General features: G+C 38.8%; 1 protein-coding gene across 1 annotated transcript; it reads right to left on the reverse strand.

Moving 5' to 3' along the window:
* Positions 1-6,083: 6,083 nt before the first annotated feature.
* On the reverse strand, positions 6,084-6,830 carry LOC124991671 (transmembrane protein 126A-like). The gene is made up of 2 exons (XM_047562407.1): positions 6,789-6,830; positions 6,084-6,741 (listed from the first exon to the last, which is right to left on the reverse strand). Exon 2 carries the CDS (start codon positions 6,732-6,734, stop codon positions 6,141-6,143), a length of 594 nt encoding a protein of 197 aa, XP_047418363.1. The 5' UTR covers positions 6,735-6,741; positions 6,789-6,830; the 3' UTR covers positions 6,084-6,140.
* Between the last annotated feature and the right edge of the window lie 14,706 nt (positions 6,831-21,536).

A 21,536-nucleotide genomic window follows, 5' to 3' on the forward strand; every position in this document is an offset into this window, starting at 1 on the left:
GAATTTTTACTCCATTTATGTATGATGTGTCAAAATGCATTCTAGTCTCATGTATAACTTATTAGAACAAAAAAAGTAAATCTATTTGAGCACACTAAAAAAATACAAAGCATCTTAAGATAATATCACAGGCCCTGTAAGTGACCACGGACCCTATATTCCATGCCTATGGACCAGAAGGATTAGTTGACCCTCCTTGTAGAGAGTCCACTGTGTGTACAGGAAGGGGAGGCTTGGTATACATGTTGGTAGAGGGATTTCAACTTCAGCTGCCAAACTGAGGGCTGTAAGGAGTGCCTAGGAGAGTTTGTATGAATCATTGAAAACTGAGTAGAGACTCCTTTAAAACCTTACTGCTGGTGTCCGTTCTTTACACCAGCCTCTGATAAACATTGTGGCCCATCAGAGTCCATGTGTGGCATTGATAGCATTTATATTGTTGGTAGGCTTGTTTATTTTCTATCTTTTGAAATACTATGTATATATTTTTTCAAACTCACTAAATCAAGATAATTAAAATTCTTATTACACTCCAGATTTGCAAACCTGAAATTGCACTTTGGGGGTCTGGGAGAAAAAAACAAAAAAACAACTTCTGACCTCCTCGTGGTTCTTCTTCAGGTAGGCCAGCTCCTCAGTCAGATTCTCAACCTGCACCTCCAGGTGAGCTCTGGCCAGGGTCAGCTCATCCTGCACCTTGTGCAGGCCACTGACGTCAGCCTCCATGGTCTGGTATAGAGCCAGCTCATTCTTATTCCTGAAAATTAGTTTAGAGATTCAACACAATGATTTGGACAAGGCCACTGCCATCCTCAGAGCTATTTGGTGCATGGATTTCTGCAACTGTTTTAAAATAGCAGCAGTGTAGTGTGTGGTATGGTTTCTGTGACTCCCTTTTTTTCTTCCTTCCTATTTATAGTATCAAAATTAATTGTTCAGTTGGAAAGGAGAAAAGGGGAAAATTATGAGATGATGCTTTTGTACCAGTAAAGAACCCCACTAGCACCGTGCATCCCAGGAACAGATCCTCCCTGGCTGGCTGCTGCAACCCCTATCTCTGGGTGGTTTCTAATGGCATCCTAAGAGCAATTGAAAATCAAATATAGTTACTCTTCTTGCTTAATTTTCTTCATGATTTATTTAATTTAAAACATTTTTACTTCTTCATTAGCTTTGCCAAGATTTTGTAGGTTCAGGACCATCAGCCTTGCAACTTCCTGTGTGGAAATTTTGTAATGCAAAAAGTCTGTATTCCTTACATCTAGAAGGATGGGATGTGGAAAAGGAGATGGAAATATAAAAATAAGTGGATGGTTAATCTTTCAGTTGTATGTGCCATCAGGAAAACATCTGTTTCAATTAACCCCTTGTCAAAAACATTATTAGTTCATTTTGATACATTGAAGATTCAAGTTTAGGGCATTAGTAGCATTAGCATGTTGAATTATGAGTCATGACAACAATGCTGGTTCATTGCCTTCAGAGTAAGCAACTTATTTTAAGAATGTGTAATCACAAATGGTACACCTTTACTCCATGTACAGAGAAACAACATGTATCCCATTTGTTTACAATAAAAAAAATAGAAAAAAAGAATGCGTAATGTGAATTGTGTTTGATTCTAATTATTTTTTAGGATGAATGTCCTATGGGCATTTGCCAAAACACTAAATATATGGAGAATGTGAACTTCAGAAGATTTGAAATATTTGCTCTTGATGGAGGCAGGAAAATGGGGACTAGGAGGACATGGTAGGAAAGGTCAGTATCCTGACCATCTACTCACCTGGCCATCTACTCACTTCATTCTGAAGTCCTCGGCACCCAGATTTGTGTTGTCAGTCTGCAAGATGAGCTGGGAATTTCCAGTGCTGGCAGAAATGAGCTGACAAAATAAGGTGAGACATGGAAAATGAAGTCCTAATAAGCTAGTAGTTTACAAATATATTTTTTCACACAAAATTCAAGTGGTAATATTAAATGCTGTTTCATTAAGAGTTAAAAAAAAAAAAAAGTGATGTTTAAACTGTGTCCCGAGGATGCAAAAGCAAGGGATGATGCTAAAGCCCCACTCCATTTCCAGTTTTGACAACAACCCTTTAAGGGTTGTTAAAGTACTAGCATTCTAATTTTATAGAAGAGGAAACAGATTCAGAGAAATCACCCAGCTAACACCTGGCAGAAGGAGACTCAAGCTCCAGGCTGCATGATGCAAAAAACAGTAACTGAAGACACTCTTGTCAGTCAAGGCCAGGAATAATGGTGACATCAGTGGAAAGTGCTTGTGCAGGCTCAAGAGAGATGCTGACAGTAGAAGTGATAAGATGCTAGGGAGGAGTCTGTCAAAGATGACTCCCTGTTTCTGCCTTAATCAACGAGGTGGACAGTGATTGACATTTACCAAGGTGGAGAAAGGGAGGTGCAGGTTTGGAGAAAAAAATAATTTATCTAAAATGGACACATTCTACTTCAGTAAAAAAAAATAGCCAGGTATTGTGGCATATGCCTGAAATCCCAGTGGCTCAGGAGGCTGAGGTAGGAGGATCAAGAGTTCCAAGCCAGCCTCAGCAAAAGTGAGGTGCTAAGGAACTCAGTGAGATCCTGTCTCTAAATAGGGCTAGGTATGTGGCTCAGTGGTCAAGTGCCCTGAGTAGTTCAATCCCTGCTACCCACCCCAAAATGTAACACACACACACACACACACACACACACACACACACACTTATAGTTGATTAAATGAAAACATAATGGGGCTAATTCCCTGCCCAGAACCTGTGTCTTTATATTCACCCCTTTTTCAATACCAGTATTCTCTTGCATATTTGATCCTTTCTTCCTCCCAATATCTAATGTGCATTATCTCTTTTGTGATCCTTGGGCTCTCCAGTACCCAACCCCAGGCACATCAGGAACAACAGAACTGCTAAGGAGGAATCTGTCCTTCGCCACTCCACCTTCTCCTTCAGAAGACACCCACACTTTCTATTCATTTTCCCATAATTTTCATTGTCTGCAGAGGCCAGGCAAAGGCAGGAATCTGTTCAGGGGCCTTGTCCTTCTGGCCCTCAGACCATCTCATCTGTGCAGATCTAGCTTTGCAGGTGTGTAATCTCTGAAGTCACACTGGGGCCTACACTCAGAAAGGCCCCACCTTTGGTGAATGCTAATCTGCTGTAGACTTGAAATTCCTAAGATACTTAACAAGAGGTCCCACATGCTCATTTTGCACTAAGCCCCACAAATTACACGGCCAGCCCTGTACACATGTCCGTATCACATGGGTAAAGCCAGTGAGGGGCAGCCTCTCTCATGTGCATAGCAAACTCATTTCTAAGTTAGGAAGACCCACTGCTTAAATTATAGGGAGGTACGGGGGAAAAAAAAGGAGCTCAATTCCTTTGTTTGTATGAAGTACACAGTTTTATGTACAATTGTATGTTTCTTCCTTGGTAATTAATTAGGAAGGCACCTTTGAGAATAGAAAACAGAAATAACAAATATGGACCATTAGCTGTGCCTCATTCTTTCTTTATGGCTTAGAGTGGAGACTCCTTTGAGTTGCTGTGGCCCTCAGTTACAGGTAGGGATTTTGGGCTGCTTAAATACAACATGGGGTCATGGAGAGGTGGAGGGAGGAGTGATCAAAGGATTCCAATCTGGCTCTTGAAGTCCCAACTGCCACCTAGCCCTCACCAGTTTGGAAGATCTTCTGTTATCAGCTTGGGGAATCAGGGGTTCCTCACCTGTGACCCTAGCTCAGCCCCGCATGACATGAAAATCATGAAAATCTCTCTTACCAATTTGTCATGCTGGAAGATTCTTACTTCTTTCAAAGTTCTTCTGAGACAGACAAAAAGTCTGGGTCAAGCCTGAAATGCCAGCCTTTAAGTTCTCTTTGTGCATTCGGCTTTCTGAAAATTAAAATACTTCCAATGTGATCGAACCAAAAAAACAAAACAAAACAAAAACAAACAAACAAACAAAAAAAAAAAAACAGAAGCAATGGCAGTTAGATATTTACAAATCAGAACTATTTTGCTTGAATTCAAGGTCCATTACTGCTTGTCCTTAGTGTTGAAAATACTGAAATTCAGCATTGGAGCTGTCGAATGGGAGTCGCTAGCTGAGGAAGGAGGCTGTGTTCACTGCTGGGAGTTTATAGTATGTAACTAATTGAGGAACAACTACAGCGAGGTCAGCTAGCAGCTCAGCAAGAGGGTCGAGGGAGAGTTACCCACCCTGCCCAGCCTATCATTGTATAATGTCCAACTTACTTTCACCCAATTTATAAAAGACTAATAGGCGAATGGAATGAGATAGTGCCCTAGTCTCAGTCATTTTTCCATTTATCTTGGAAAAAAAAACAATTTAATCAGTAGGACATATTTTTAAACTACTCAATTCAATGGCTTTAACATGAATACCTAAATTGAATTATATCATTTTAATAGCATTAGGAATGACATTTGTACATATTTCATTTATAGGGAATATTCAGAAAGTTTTCATCACAATGTTCCATTCTTTCCTTCCAAATTAATCTTTGTTTAGATTTCTACAAATTTATATAAACCAAATTCTAACTTCCAAAAAGAACATTTACCTTACCTCTTGTTTAATTATGGATCTATTTCCTTGATTATTTTTTTATCACTGTTAACTGTGTTTCTCAGTAGGATTTTACCTGGATTTAAGTGATTTGTTACTTTTTAATAAGACAGGCACAAATTGCAAACCTAATTGGATTACTGTATAATCAAAATAAAGTATTTCCTAGGATACTCTCTTATATATTTGAAACTAATCTCTGCCCCCTGCCCAAATACACTCTATTTAGAAGACTACAAGAAAACAAAGTTCTCATACATTGTTTCCTGAGTCTATTCAAAGTAACCTCTTAAGTGGAAAGAGAAACTTGTATGGTTCCAGAAAAAGCACGTGGCTTCACATAAACAAGGGATCCAAAATGCTGCTGATTATGGTGCAGTTCACATGGTATCACACTTGGAACATCAAGAAAACAAAGACTAAGAGAGATGTTAATATCCTTTGCAGAAATGGCAAAAGATTTCCATGTTCTGGAATGGCCAATTTAAATCACCAGATTCTGGAATGAGACAGATATCATTACCCTATGTATATATATGATTACACAAATGGTATGAATTTACATTGTGCACAACCGTAGGAACAAAAAGATATACCCCATATGTGTACTATGAATCAAAATGCAGTCTGTAAAAATAAAAAAAAAAACTAAAAAAACCCCCCAAAACTAAATGAACAAAATAAAGGTATTGTGTATCTACAAAACAAACAAACAAATAAAAAAACCCCACAAAACATCAGGTTTTCTTTATTACTTCTCCAAATACACATCTGTTCACAGATACAATCCCTAGATGACTAAAACCTAGTTCTTTTCAAATATCAGAGTGGTACTACTTGGAATGCAGAGTGTTTGGGCACATTTAATTTCATAAACTTTGAAACATTTCAAAGGTAAATTGCAAGACAATATTCAGTCAGTTCTTTGCAGGCCTGGAGAGACAGTCTTGGATAAAGTCAGTAGTGGTATTTCATGTAGAAAGCACTACTGATTTGGACTCTACCAATCTGTCAACACAAATCCACCTTCTCACCCAATTGCCCCCTGTGGAATTTGTGGTATAAAAAGCAATCCCAGATAAGAGTCATATTTCTGAATTTCCTCCTAGATATTGGTATGGTTTTCTTCTTTGCCATCTCTGATGCTATTCAACATTCTCCCATGTGCAATACAAATGATTACAATTTAGCTATGAATCTATTTCAGATATCCAGCTTCAAAAGTAAAAAAAAAAAAAAAAGTACAAATTGTGGTTTTCAACCTCACATCAGGTCTTTCTTCCTGTGCAGCTCAAAGATAATAGAGAGAGTTGGAGAGTGATTTCTTTGGCTCTTAGTGAATATTCTGGCCCACAAGGTAAGCCAGTTTATGGACATAGTGACAAGGAGCAGGAACTTGGATGATGTCCTTTAGTAGAAAGAAAAGAAATATTTTTCAATTCAGAGGTTGAAAGTTTCTCAGTCTTTTTTTTTAACATTAGAGTTATAGGTTGTCTTTATAATTTTATTTTTGTATACACATTTGCTTAAAATCAGTGAATTTCTAGGCCAGGTTCAGGTAACTGAAGGGCCTTTATAAGTACTTTATATTGTCTAGACCCAAGGTATGCTGCAAACATAGTCTGAAGTAAAATGGGAAATAACATCCTTCTGAAGATAGGCTTAGAAATTCTAATCCAGTAAGTTAAGGTATTTCCTTTCTCTGGTAGCAGAGCTGATTGATACCTGGCTGCTAGGCCACCATTTACAGGTATAGCCAAGAAAACAGGGTACAGTCCTCCTAAGACAAAACCAATAAGTCCACTCCGTGTCACGATACAGGTTTCACAATGCAGTTCACCTGTACTCAAAGGTAAACTTACAAAACCTTTGAAAGATGCATTTGCTGTCAGAAATGGGAGCACTGCCATTGGTAAACCAGCAGCTATTCGGGCCTGTGTCACATGTAAGACGCGCCGAAAAAGACTGTTTGCTATTAGGCCACAGAAAGCAGCATTGAGTCCAACATATATGGATCCGTGTTCAAGTAGATTCCTTTCTGCTTCTGGTAGTAGTTCAATTTTTCTGGCTATGATATCAAAAATTGAGTTTTCCCTGATGGTATTATGTGGTTTATGGTTTTCCATCTTGACCCCGGACATCAGGGCATTTGCTTTACCCCTTTCCTAGCATGCCATTACCTGCTGCTCTCCTCGAAGCAGCAGCGGGGCTCTCCAGTTCTTCCACCAACACCAAGTTTCTCAGTCTTGAACAGCACATTTTAGAGATCTGAAAGGAAATCAGTAACAAAATGCTCACTGGCAAAGTGTAGTACATGTGGCATAGTGTGTAATTTAAATGCTATACTGTATCCAGGTCCAAGCAGAGAGTGTCATAGACAACCTTAGAATGAGTGGGAGTAACAGTAGACTGACTCACAATGTAAAAGTCACACCTGGAATTACAGAACACATGCTTGGCATCTTATTAGAGAAGAAATATGGTAACCTTAGTATCAGATGAAAATATTTAATTTACTAAATTACAGAAATCTGTTGTACAGTTTCCTTTAAATCTAGAGTCTAACAATAACTTGATAAAGCAAACTCATAAAGGACAATTAAGTACTGGGCAGATAATAACTCTCCTGAGATGGAGACTTGAAATGTAGGTACTGATGCCAAGGGAAAGAAACAAAATCACACATTTGGGTGGCAATAGGTAATTAGATGCCGACATTCAAAGATGAGGCTTCTTGTTTCTCCCTAAGATTGTTGGAATGCACTCAAACTCTGTAAATGACATCACTGATAATGTTAATCTATTTCCATTTGTTGTAAATACTGAATTTTACTTTTTATGTGTATGTCTTATGTAATGCTTTATTACACTTTTACTTTTCAAATTAGTTCTTTCCTGTATTCTACTATATTGATCAACATTTCTGCCCTTTCTTAATGTTACTTCATTGCTTTCCTTCTATTGATAAGCATACCGTGTCTTATTTCCCATTGTGGTTACGCATAGCAATATGCAAAGGAAACATCTAAGTCTAAAGTTAACCAGAAACTCTTTTTTCCCAGTAACTGAAGAACCTTAAAATGTTTTAACTCTATAACTATTCCTGTGTAAATGCTATTACAGTATTATAGATTTGCCTTGTTTGATTTTCTTTTTTTTTTTTTAACCCACACCCATAAGAATGGGACTCTACTTTGTTTTAATATGCCCTAGCAGTTAGTCATTATTTATGAAGTCAAGGCTTTTGGTGTGCCCTGGGTAGATCTGTTCATGTGCATAAGGTGTATGTTTACTTAAGCATGTTTGTATTTTAGGCACCCTTGGTGATAACTTATTTGGGTATCAAATTCAAGTTCTGCACACAGCTTACTCAATTCTGACATGCACATTTCAGCTTCTCAGAAGATTGCCAGGACCACTCAATCTAAACAGCCGTGAGAGAGTTCCCGTGACATGTAATACTATCAGAATAGTTTGTTGTGTGCCTGCTGTGAGAACCCAAGTTCGTCAAGATCGGCAAACTTGACTTCCCTAGAATGCACAGTCATGATGCAATTGAGGCACTAACTTCTTTTTGGCAGGAATATACAAGCATTGAGGGTGACACACACACACCAGGGTAACTTCATCACTGGGCTGCTCCCTTGGACACCCATCAAAGTGCAGTGCATTTGCAATGGTTCCACATAGCTGTATTTTGGGTTCTTACATGAAAATATAAGCTCTTTCCTTTATCACCCATTCGCAATTTGTTTCTAGTTGCTACAAGTATCAGGCATTCTTTAAATGATCATTCTTTCATCTGCCAAAACTAGAAAGTCAGTCATGTGAACTGGCACTTCTTAGTTTACTGAGCTGAATTTACTTATTTCTTTGTGAATACTCAAATTTGGGATTGCTGAACCCATGAATTATAAGCCTTAGCCTGTAACTGATATCACGTCAGATGTAATTGGTCATTTTTATTCCTTTGGGACCGATTTCTACAGAGCTAAGACTTTCTAGACAAGTAAATTTTTCTATCTGAAAACTGACCTTATTTTATTGTTACCTAATAGTACGTCTACATGTTTAAAAAACACTGTAGCCACTTCTAAGATTGACAGAGCAGCCCTGCTAGAACCAGTCTAATGCTGCCACATTGCCCCACACAAAGGTCCTTGAATACATGGATAATAGATGATGCAGCCCTAGTCTCCAAAGGAGACTATGTTAATACTGTATATCTAAGGTTCCTAAATAAGACTGTAGAGAAGTTGATTCAACTAAGCTTGAAAAAATTTAAGATTCAAATATATCTTTAAATAAAATTTCTTACCTACTGGTAGTAGTCCAAAAAATGTGGTTTGGCTGCCATCTATTTTTTTTTTTTTAATGTATCTCTGGGAGTCTGATCCCAGTTGATAGTATCCACCCTGTAGGTTCTGTTATGGTGTCTGTGGTGTAATCACAACACAAGAAGTTATTCCTGACTTAGTCATTGCATACAGAAGTATCTGGAATCAACCAAGTTACTGTAGGCTATATCACTTCTAACAAGATGTGATTCATGTACTGTACAACTCACCCGGTTAAGTGGATGAGCCAATGGCTGTCAGTGTATCTGCGGAGTGGTACAATCAACACTCTCAGGACATTTCTACCTCCCTAGAAAGGGCTGGGAGACAGCCCAGCAACTTGCAGGTTCCCAGAAGGATGGTGGAGTTGGCACAGAGGAACGACACCAAAACCCTGGAGCAACTTAAAGCAAGTGCTGCTCAGATTTATTTTAGCCCTTCTTTTATAGTATTAAGTAAAGCAGGATTAAACAAAGTTCTAGAGAAATTACCACAGATTTTTTATTTACCACACTTTCCAGCAGGTGTCTAACACATAGCAGGTACATTAAGGTCAACTTTTTATATCTACTTAAAATTACTCACATAAGCATATTACAGTGAAAGATATTTTCCTCTTTTCATCTTACTGGCCTTTGTTTACCCTTTGGTGTCAGACTTATTGTCAGTATAATGACTCTATTTTGTTTTAAGTTAATTTTATTGAACTGTTAAGCAAAAACTGCACTGAAAGTTCTAACTCTATTACCTAAACAAGCACAGTTAAAACTAAGTTAGGTTATTTACTGCTAAACAATTAGTGTGAGTGCTTAATTTTTATCTTAGTATTCTTTATGTTATTGATTTATCCTCTACCTACTATAATACATAGGTGAGACCTAAGCCAGCATAAAGTACTCATAACCAGTGAACACGCAATGAGGGCATTTGATCTTGAGATATTTTTCTAGTTGTTTTCTTTTTTTCTTTTTCTTATTATTTTATTGTAAACAAATGGGATACATGTTGTTTCTCTGTTTGTACATGGCGTAAAGGCATACCATTTGTGTAATCATAAATTTACATAGGGTAATGCTGTTTGATTCATTTAGTTATTTTTTCCCTTCCCCCCACCCCTCCACCCCTCTTTTCCCTCTATACAGTCCTTCCTTCCTCCATTCTTGCTCCCTCCCTAACCCTAACTCTAACCCTAACACTAACCCCTCCCACCCCCCATTATGTGTCATCATTCACTTATTAGCGATATCATTTGTCCTTTGTTTTTTTGAGATTGGCTTATCTCACTTAGCATGATATTTTCAAATCTCATCCATTTGCCTGCAAATGCCATAATTTTATCATTCTTTATGGCTGAGTAATATTCCATTGTATATATATACCACATTTTCTTTATCCATTCATAAACTGAAGGACATCTAGGTTGGTTCCACAATCTGGCTATTGTGAACTGAGCAGCTATGAACATTGATGTGGCTGTATCTCTGTAATATGCTGATTTTAAGTCCTTTGGGTATAGGCCAAGGAGTGGGATAGCTGGGTCAAATGGTGGGTCCATTCCAAGCTTTCTGAGGAATCTCCATACTGCTTTCCAGAGTGGCTGCACTAATTTGCAACCCCACCAGCAATGTGTGAATGTACCTTTTTCCCCACATTCTCGCCAACACCTGTTGTTGCTTGTGTTCTTGATAATCGCCATTCTAATTGGGGTGAGATGGAATCTTAGGGTAGTTTTGATTTGCATTTCTCTTATTACTAGAGATGTTGAACATTTTTTCATATATCTGTTGATTGCTTGTAGATCTTCTTCTGTGAAGTGTCTGTTCATTTCCTTAGCCCATTTGTTGATTGGGTTATTTGTATTCTTGGTGTAGAGTTTTTTGAGTTCTTTATAGATTCTGGAAATTCGCACTCTATCTGAAGTATGAGTGGCAAAGATATTCTCCCACTCTGTAGGCTCTCTCTTCACATTACTGATAGTTTCCTTTGCTGAGAGAAAGCTTTTTAGTTTGAATCTATCCCAGTTGTTGATTCTTGCTTTTATTTCTTGTGCTATGGGAGTCCTGTTAAAAGTCTGATCCTAAGCCGACATGTTGAAGCTCTGGACCTACTTTTTCTTGTATAATCTGCAGGGTCTCTGGTCTGAATCCGAGGTCCTTAATCCATTTTGAGTTTATTTTCGTGCATGGTGAGAGATATGGGTTTAGTTTCTTTCTGTTGCATATGGATTTCCAATTCTCCCAGCACCATTTGTTGAAGAGGCTATCTTTTCTCCATTGCATATTTTTGGCCCCTTTGTCTACTATGAGAAAATTGTATTTATTTGTGTTTGTGTCCATGTCCTCTATTCTGTACCATTGATCCACCTTTCTATTTTGGTACCAATACCATGCCGTTTTTGTTACTATTGCTTTGTAGTAGAGTTGAAGATCGGGTATTGCGATACCCCCTGCTTCACTCTTTCTGCCAAGAATTGCTTTAGATATTCTGGGTTTTTTATTCTTCCAGATGAATTTCATGATTGCTTGCTCTATTTCTGTAAGGTACATCATTGGGATTTTAATTGGAATTGCATTGAATCTGTATAGCACTTTTGGTAGTATGGCCATTTTGACAATATTAATTCTTCCTATCCAAGAACATGGGAGATCTTTCCATCTTCTAAGGATTTCTTTAATTTCTTTCTTTAGTGTTCTGTAGTTCTCATTGTAGAGGTCTTTACCTCTTTTGTGAGATTGATTCCCAAGTATTTTATTTTTTTCGATGCTACTGTGAATGGTGTAGTTTTCCTAATTTCTCTTTCTGAAGATTCATCACTTATGTATAAAAATGCATTAGATTTATGTGCATTGATCTTATATCCTGCTACTTTACTGAATTCACTTCTGAGTTCTAAAAGTTTTCTGGTGGAATTTCCTGGTTCCTCTAAGTATACCATCATATCATCAGCAAATAGGGATAGTTTGAGTTCTTCTTTTCCTATTCGTATTCCTTTAATTTTTTGGTCTGTCTAATTGCTCTGGCTAGAGTTTCAAGGACGATATTGAATAGAAGTAGTGAAAGAGGGCATCCCTGCCTTGTTCCAGGTTTTAGGGGGAATGCTTTCAGTTTTTCACCATTTAGAATGATATTAGCCATGGGCTTAGCATAGATGGCCTTTACAATGTTAAGGAATGTTCCCACTATCCCCATTTTTTCTAGTGTTTTGAGCATGAAGGGGTGCTGTATTTTATCAAATGCTTTTTCTGCATCTATTGAAATAATCATGTGATTCTTGACTTTAAGTCTATTGATATGGTGAATGACATTTATTGATTTTCTGATGTTGAACCAACCTTGCATCCCTGGGATGAAACCCACTTGATCGTGGTGCACTATCTTTTTCATACGTTTTTGTATGCGATTTGCTAAAATTTTGTTGAGAATTTTTGCGTCGATGTTCATTAAGGATATTGGTCTGAAATTTTCTTTCCTCGATGTGTCTTTGTCTGGTTTAGGTATCAGGGTAATATTGGCTTCATAGAATGAGTTTGGGAGAGTTCCCTCCTCTTCTATTTTCTGGAATACGTTGAGAAGTATTGGAATGAGCTGTTCTTTAAAGGTTTTGTAGAACTCGGCTGAGAACCCATCTGGTCCTGGACTTTTCTTTGTTGGTAGGCTTTTGATGACTTCTTCTATTTCATTACTTGAAATTGGTCTATTTAAATTGTGTATGTCCTCCTCGTTCAGTTTAGGCAATTCATATGTCTCTAGAAACCTGTTGATGTCTTTGAAATTTTCTCTTTTGTTGGAGTATAGATTTTCAAAATAGCTTCTAATTATGTTTTGTATTTCAATCGTGTCTGTTGTGATATTTTCTTGTTCATTCCGAATTTTAGTGATTTGGGTTTTCTCTCATCTTCTCTTTGTTAGTGTGGCTAAAGGTTTATCAATTTTGTTTATTTTTTCAAAGAACCAACTATTTATTTTGTCAATTTTTTGTATTGTTTCTTTTGTTTCAATTTCATTGATTTCAGCTCTGAATTTAGCTATTTCCTGTCTTCTACTCCTTTTGGGGTTGGTCTGTTCTTCTTTTTCTAGGGCTTTGAGCTGTAGTGTTACGTTGTTTATTTGTTGTTTTACTTCTTTTATTGAATGCGCTCCATGAAATAAATTTTCCTCTAAGTACTGCTTTCATAGTGTCCCAGAGACTTTGATATGTTGTTTCTTTTGTTCTCATTTACCTCTAAGAATTTTTAAATTTCCTTCCTAATATCTTCTGTTATCCATTCATCATATAATAGCATATTGTTTAATCTCCAGGTGTTGGAGTAGTTTCTGTTTTTTACTCTTTCATTTATTTCTAACTTCAATCCATTTGATCTGATAGAATACAAGGTAGTGTCTCTATCTGCTTGTATTTGCTAACATTAGCTTGGTGGCATAATATATGGTCTATTTTAGAGAAGGATCTATGTGCTGCTGAGAAGAAAGTGTATTTGCTCTTGGTTGGAGGGTATATTCTATAAATATCTGTTAAGTCTAAATTATTGATTGTGTTATTGAGATCTATGGTTTCTTTGTTCAATTTTTGTTTGGAAGATCTGTCCAATGGTGAGAGAGGCATGTTAAAATCACCTAGTATTATTGTGTTATGGTCTATTTGGTTTCTGAAATTGAGAAGAATTTGTTTGACATACGTGGATGAGCCACTGTTTGGGGCATAGATGTTTATGATTGTTATATCTTGCTGATTTATGCTTCCCTTAAGCAGTATGAAATGTCCTTCTTTATCCCTTCTGACTAACTTTGGCTTGAATTCCACATTATGTGAAATGAGGATGGATACTCCAGCTTTTTTGCTGATTCCATGTGCATGGTATGTTTTTCCCCATCCTTTCACCTTTAGTCTATGGATATCTCTTTCTATGAGGTGAGTCTCTTGCAGGCAACATATTGTTGGATCTTTCTTTTTAATTGAATCTGCCAGTCTATGTCTTTTGATTGATGAATTCAGTCCATTAACATTCAGGGTTATTATTGAGATATGATTTGTATTCCCGATCATTTGGTTCACTTTAAAAATTTTATTTATTTATTTATTTATTTTGACACAAATTGGTTCCTCCTTTATTTGACAGTTCCTTTAGGATAATTCCTCCCTTTGCTGATTTGCATCTTTGCTTTTTATCTCTTCCTCATGGAATATTTTGTTGAGAATGTTCTGTAATGCTGGCTTTCTTTTTGTATATTCTTTTAGCTTTTGTTTATCATGGAATGATTTTATTTCATCATCAAATTTGAAGGTAAGTTTTGCTGGGTATAAGATTCTTAATTGGCATCCATTTTCTTTCAGAGCTTGAAAAATGTTGTTCCAGGCCCTTCTAGCTTTTAGGGTCTGGATTGAAAAATCTGCTGATATCTGTATTGGTTTCCCCCTGAATGTAATTTGGTTCTTTTCTCTCACAGAGTATAAAATTCTGTCTTTATTTTGTATGTTAGGTATTTTCATTATAATATGCCTTGGTGTGGGTCTGTTGTAATTTTGTGTATTTGGAGTCCTATAAGCCCCTTGAACTTGATTTTCCATTTCATTCTTCAAATTTGGGAAATTTTCTGATATTATTTCATTGAATAGATTGTTCATTCCTTTGGTTTGTTTCTCTAAGCCTTCCTCCATCCCAATAATTCTCAAATTTGGCCTTTTCATGATATCCCATAGTTCTTGGAGATTCTGTTCATGATTTCTTACCATCTTCTCTGTTTGTTCAACTTTGTTTTCAAGGTTAAATATTTTGTCTTCAATATCTGAGGTTCTGTCTTCCAGGTGTTGTATCCTATTAGTTATGCTTTCTAAGGAATTCTTAATTTGGTTTATTGTTTCCTTCATTTCAAGGATTTCTGTTTGTTTTTTTTTTCAATATCTCTAACTCTTTATTGAAATGATCTTTTGCTTCCTGTATTTGCTCTTTTAACCGTCAATTGGTGTGATCATTCAATGCCTGCATTTGCTCTTTCATCTCATCCTTCAATGCCTGCATTTGCTCTTTCATCTCCTCGTTTGCTTCCCTGATCATTTTAATTATGTACATTCTGAACTCCCTTTCTGTCATTTCTTCTGCCATGCTGTCGTTGGATTTTATTGATGTAACATCTAGATTTGTTTGGGGCATTTTCTTCCCTTGTTTTCTCATATTGTTCAGGAATCAGTGGATCATTAAGATATTGCAGATTTCCTCTATTGACTTATAATGTCCCTGAATATTGCTAGTATATCCCCTCTTATTCTTCAGTAGCCTAAAGTCTTGGAGGAAGTTGATAATGCGGTGCTCCACAAGGAAGCTGTGTCTCTAGGGGTGGTGACCCTCAGGTGGGGTATATTCCCTGATAGTGGGCAGAGGTGCCTCCACTTGTTGACCAATGGTCATCCAAAGGATAACTAGGCTGCGGACTGATGCAAGGCCTGTTTGTGCCTGTGTCTCTGGTTTTACCGTCCCTGTGGGAAAACCTCACCCGACAGGGAAGACTCACATGGTGGAGAGGTCTCGTTGCTCAGTTCCCCTCCTAGAGGTTCCCCTCAATCTACAACTACCGCCTGGGCTGGGCTGCCTTCCTCTGCAACGTTCCCAGGGGCCCGGACCTACTTCCTGGGCCTGGGAGCCTCACCCTTTGCAGACCAGTCCTGGAACCTTCGCTCCGCCCCTAAGCATGTCTCTGTGCGACTCTTCCACCAAGAGGCCGCGTAGGTCCTGGGACCCTGCTCTGCACCTAATCGCCTGGCTATGCGGCCCCTCCTCTGAGTCGCCACCTGGAGCCCCGTACAATAGCTCCGAGTCCCAGAGACCCGCCACACACCTCTTCCTCTGGACAGCCGCCCGGTGTTCCAACGTAGTCACTAGGAGTTCAAGCAACTCACTTCGCGTCTCCTCCTCCCGCCAACCGCCCGTAGCCCTAGGCAGTCACTCCGAGTCCCAGTGACCCGCCCTGTTCCTCCTCCTCCTCGGGGTAGCCCCCCGGGTGTTCAGGAGCAGTCACTCGGAGAGCAAGCGACCCGCCGCGCTCCTCCTCCAGGCAGGCCACCGGTGTTCAGGAGCGGTCGCTTTGAGTCCAAACAACTCACCACTTGCCTCGTCCTCTGAGCAGCCAGCCGGAGCTCTGATGCAGTCACTCCTAGACCAAGCGACCCTTCACGTTCCTCCTCTTCCTCCGGGCATTCCCCCAGTGTTCAGAAGCGATCGCTCTGAGTCCAAACAGCTCGCCACGCAGCTCCTCCTCAGGCAGCCGCCTGGAGCCCCAGTGGTTGCTCCGAGTCCAAGCGCTGTGCTGAGCCGCCTCCTCTACGATGATCCCAGTTGTCCGTGTTTACCGCTCCAGCGGGGGGCGGGGTGTCTTGCCGGGCAACTCTACTCACCAACTATTTAAGAGTAGCATGAATATGCCCAAGGCCATACTTTTTACCTTTAGTCTGTGGATGTCTTTTTCTATGAGATGAGTCTCTTGCAGGCATCATATTTTTGGGTCTTTCTTTTTTAATCCATTCTGCCAGTCTATGTCTTATGATTGATGAGTTTAGGCCATTAACGTTCAGTGGTATTATTGAGATATGATTTGTATTCCCAGTCATTTGGCTTATTTTTGGTTTTTAAGTTGGCTTGGTTTCTCCTTTGAGTGGTTTTTCTCTAAGGTAGTTCCTCCGTTTGCTGACCTAATTTTTCAGGTCCTGATGGCTGCAGCAAATCTTGCCAGGATTCCCTTATCTTCATTGTGTTTCTCTTTGAAGTATTTAAAGAGGATTTCATAATCTTTCCAAGTTAGCTCTAGAATTTCTGTTGGTAGCTGTAGAATAACTTGGTTGGTCCTTTCTGAAACTGCTTATAAATATTATTTGAGTTTCTTGTAAAGATTAGGGGAGAAAACACAAGGGACTATAGACCCATACACATAAACCAGGGGTGATGTTTCAATGTATGAAGTGTCAACAGAATCTTAACAGGAGGTTCATTTGTGTTTAAAAAAAGTGTACCCAAAAGGCTGACATCATTTGAATGAAAACTTTAGGAAGGGTATTAGTATTGCATCACTGGGGCTGATTTTGTTTTGATTTTTCAAATTATTAAAGCAGAGAGACAGTGATGTCAAGGCTGTGTTGCAAAAAGAAACACTTGAATAAGCAAATAATTAATAAAAGTAGTTACCAACAGTGAATGGAAGAAGCAAAGGGACAGAAGCTTCAGAGATTTGTGAACATATTACTGATTTTAAGTTAGTCACAAAACAAATCAATTAAGTCATCACAGTAACATAGTAAAAGAGTAAATTCAAATGATCATCCCAAAAAATGCAAAAAAAAAATTTGATAGTCAATATCTAAGAAATTTTAGTCCTAGCAAACTGGGATGAAAAGAGAACCTTCTTAATCTGATGAAACATGTTTATTAAAAACTATAAAATATATCACACTTATTTGTGAAATTTAAATTATCCCTAGATGAGGAACAAGGCCCAAATATCCACTATCACATCTATTCAACATTGTACTAAAGATCCTATCCTGAACAGTGAGGCAAGTAAAAGCAATAGCAGGTATTATGATTGGAAAGAAACAAAAACTGTCCATCTTACCAGATAATATGATCACAAGTGCAGAATAATTATATAAATAATTAGAATATGTAAGAAAATTTAGCTTAATATAAAAATCAATAATTCCAATACATCATCAGAAAACAAAAATTAAAATCATTGTTACAATCCTATAAATTATGAAATATCTAAAAATAAACTTCGCAATGTAAAGAATCCTTCAGAAAAAATTATAAAATATTATTGTGAAGCAATAAAATCTAAAGAAATGAATCAGAAGTCTTCTTGTTGTAAAGGTATTCATTTTTCTCCCTATATTGGTTTATAAATTCAATACAATATTCAAAAAATATCCCCCAATCCTGAAATTATAGTACTATTCTACAAAATGTAAAGAATAAGTCTGACTGAGACACTCTGGTAGAAGAACAAACTAGAAGGACCTGCTCCAGATATTAAAAGCTATGGTAACTGAGAAAACATCTTGTTCACACAGGAATACACTACAACAGTATAGGTAAAAAGAGCCAAGAAACATGCTCACAAAAACTTGATAGATAATAGATGGCACAGCATATCAGTATATAAAGGGTATTTTTTTTTTTTTTTTGTCAATACTGGGAACTGAGCACAGGGGTGCTCTACTACTAAGTTAAATTCCAAGTTTTTTTTTTCCCCCTGGGGGGCAAGGTCCAGCTAAATTGCCCTGGCTGGCCTTGAAATTACAAATCTCCTTCCTCAGTCTTGGAAGTCACTGGGATTACAGGTGTGTACCACCACACCTGGCCAAAGGTATCCTTTTCAATAAATGCTGCTAGAGCAGTTGGTTAATTGTATGGGGGAAAAAATGAAATAAACCTTTGCTTCCACTAAACAAAAATTGGCACTAAGTGGAATACCATCAAAAAAGCTCAAACCATAAACAAAAAGAATTGATAAATTTTAGCATGTTAGCCAGTTGTGGTGCCACACACCTGTAATCCAGCAGCTTGGGAGGCTGAGGCAGGAGGATCACGAGTTCAAAGCCAGCCTCAGCAAAAGTGAGATGCTAAGCAACTCAGTAGGATCCGGTCTCTAAAAAAATATAAAATAAGTCTGGGGATGTGGCTCAGCAGTCCAATGCCACTGAGTTCAATCCCCATTACAAAAACAAAAACAAAAACAAAAAAAAAAAAAGAAAGAAAAAGAAAAAAATTTCAGCATGTTAAAATCTTCATTCAAGGAACAATTTTTTTTAAAAAAGATAAAACACAAATTAGAAGATATTTGAAACCCATATGAAACAATGAAGAAGTCAAAAACAAATACATGGAAAACTCCTATAAATTAATGAGAAAAAAAGATACAGGATCTAATAGAAAATGTGCAAAAGCCCTGACTGGGTACTTCACAAAAAGCAGAAACACAAAAGATACTCAAAGTCATAAGTAACCAGAGAAATGCAAATGAAAACCACAATAAGTTAGCAGTCATTAAATACCCATGAGATTGAAAAAAATAAAAAAATTCTATAACAGTATGTGGTGGTGAAGATATACGACAACAGAAACTGACACTTTTCATGATGGTGCAAATTGGTACAACCACTCTGGAAAACAGTTGGCAACATCCAGTACTGTTGAAGATAGGCAGTCTGTGACCAAGAGATTTCACTTCTAGATTCATAGTACATTTAAAAAATACAAGGAACTGTATGTATACCAGGATACACAAACAAGAATGTTTATACCTACACTGTAGCCGTCCAAGCTCCAAAAATGTTCATCTAAGACAGAATAAGTAACTCGTGGCATAAAAATGGACTTCGATACAGCAATGAATATGAACCACACTCAATGGAGGAATCTTGCAATCATTTCAAAAATGAAGCAAATTCAAAATAATGCATAATAAAAGCATAATGCCAATAGTGTCAAGTTCAAATAAATTTGGGAATGCCTACATATGTGGTAAAAGTATAAAGATAAGCGAAGAAACTACCCTAAAGTCAGGAGAATGGTTACCTATGGGGGATAGAGATGGTTGTAACTGGAGGTTATATCACTATTTCCTCTGTAATTGATACTGTGCATGTTTTTACACACTTTCTGAATGTGTATGTTACAATAATAAGAGGAATACAAAAGGAAAAATATCAACAAAAGGGATCTTCATTATCAAAATATTTGTTATCCTGCTAGGTGCAATGGCACATGCCTGCAATCCTAGAGACTTGGGAGAGGCTGAGGCTGGAGAATCACAAGTTAGAGGCTGCCTCAGCAACTTAGCAAGACCCTCAGCAACTTACAAGGAAGGTTCTGTCTCCAAATAAAAAATAAAAAAATGGGGGTGTCACTCAGTGGTAAAGCTCCCCTGGGTGCAATTCTCAGTACCCCCCAATTTTTTTTGTCATCTCTATGCCACCAAAAGTAAGGTTGCTTAGGGAGCAAAAGTCATCATACTAGGACAACATTTACTAATGTACTGATCACTAAATGCTGATCACACAAACTTCTCAACTTGATCAGCATTAGCAGGTTCTCTTGCTTGTTGTACGCATCTATAAAACAAATATGGTTGCAAATTCATTCCTTCAACAAATGTTGACAAAATTCCTACTACTTGCCAAACACTGTTCTACGGGCACCAGCAAGGTCCAAGATAAGTAAAAGCCCAATCAGAGAATGAGAACCTTCATTCCCACCCCCATTTGGCCTTGGCCCTCTTACTCTCTTACTAAGTTTCACACAAGAAGAACCTAAAAGCAGCAATTCAAACCACACATCAAGTCATTATGAAAACCACTACCCTAGGGTGTCTTCCTTGCAGAGGAATCAAGCTTGGATTCATTTGACAAAATCATGGGTTTCCTGTTTTTAAGGAGGCAGAGACCCCCTTAGCAAGAATTCTCAGTCAAGGCACTAGTTTTAACAATGGTGATGCTTTGGAGACTGGTCAAAGTGGGGTCAAAATCTTTCAAGGGATGCTTTGCCTGGGAATCAGAGACCAGAGGCTTGCGATTTTTTTCAGAAATCATACTACTAGATTTTGTATGTACATGTATTTTTTTCTCAAGTTTAAGTCCATACCTGCGTGTGATTCTCAAAGTTGTTCAACCGAAAAGGGTGAATAAGACCAGCTCCCAACAAGTTGAAGAGCCTAGCTTTTGAGGGACAAGTCCACGTAGTCACTGCTACGTCATCTGAATTGAAAGCCAGCTGTCCTGAGCCCTAGGCCTGTGCTCTCAATGCCCAATACTTACCCTTAGCTCTTCGAAGGTTTCATCTGGAGTGGAGAGCTGGTGGCCCTGGTAAGTCCTGATAAATGGATACAGGACACAGATGAGCTGCCTGTCTTCCTGGCAATAGGTGCTCAAATCAAGCCCATGGTCTGGAACCTTCCTCCTGGCCACTGTCTGCTTCCATTTCTGGGTCAAATTCGCTTTCTGCCTGGGTTTCTCCTGCCTCAGCCTCTCCTAGTTGTCTTCCTCCGCCTGACTTTCTACCTCCCCCGCTGCTCCACCTTGGCCCGAACTCTTCCTTCCAGGCCTCTCCCTGCTTACTCAAGAGGTCCAGCCTGGGCGACATGGATGTGCCTGGCCAGACAGTGAGGAGGAACCTCTGCCTGTGCGCCTGGGCGTGGCGGTGGCAGGAGCCGAAGCCCCATTCTTGGCACCCTTACTCCTCCCCAGCCTCGTGGGGTTGGCACTCCTCACACTGCTGTCCAGAGGCAGCTTCTGGAAGGCCAGGTGGGTGCTGTGCCTCATAGAGGCCTCTGGGCCTGCGGGCTCCTTGTTTGCTCTCCCTGGGGGCTGGGTCCCCTCCGTGGGCGTCGCCACCTGACTGGACCAGGAGGAGGCCTGGGGCCTGAGAGCAGGGACTCCACGCTGGCTTGGCCTGCTGGCAGGGCAGGGTGTGTGTGTGTGTGTGTGTGTGTGTGTGTGTGTATGTGTGGTGGGGACTGAAGCCAGGGCCTCCTGCATGCTTGGCCTGCTCGCTGGACACTGTGTGTGTGTGTGTGTGTGTGGTGGGGACTGAAGCCAGGGCCTTGTAT

The sequence above is a fragment of the Sciurus carolinensis genome, chromosome 8 (genome assembly GCF_902686445.1).
Source record: "Sciurus carolinensis chromosome 8, mSciCar1.2, whole genome shotgun sequence".
NCBI lineage: Eukaryota > Metazoa > Chordata > Mammalia > Rodentia > Sciuridae > Sciurus > Sciurus carolinensis.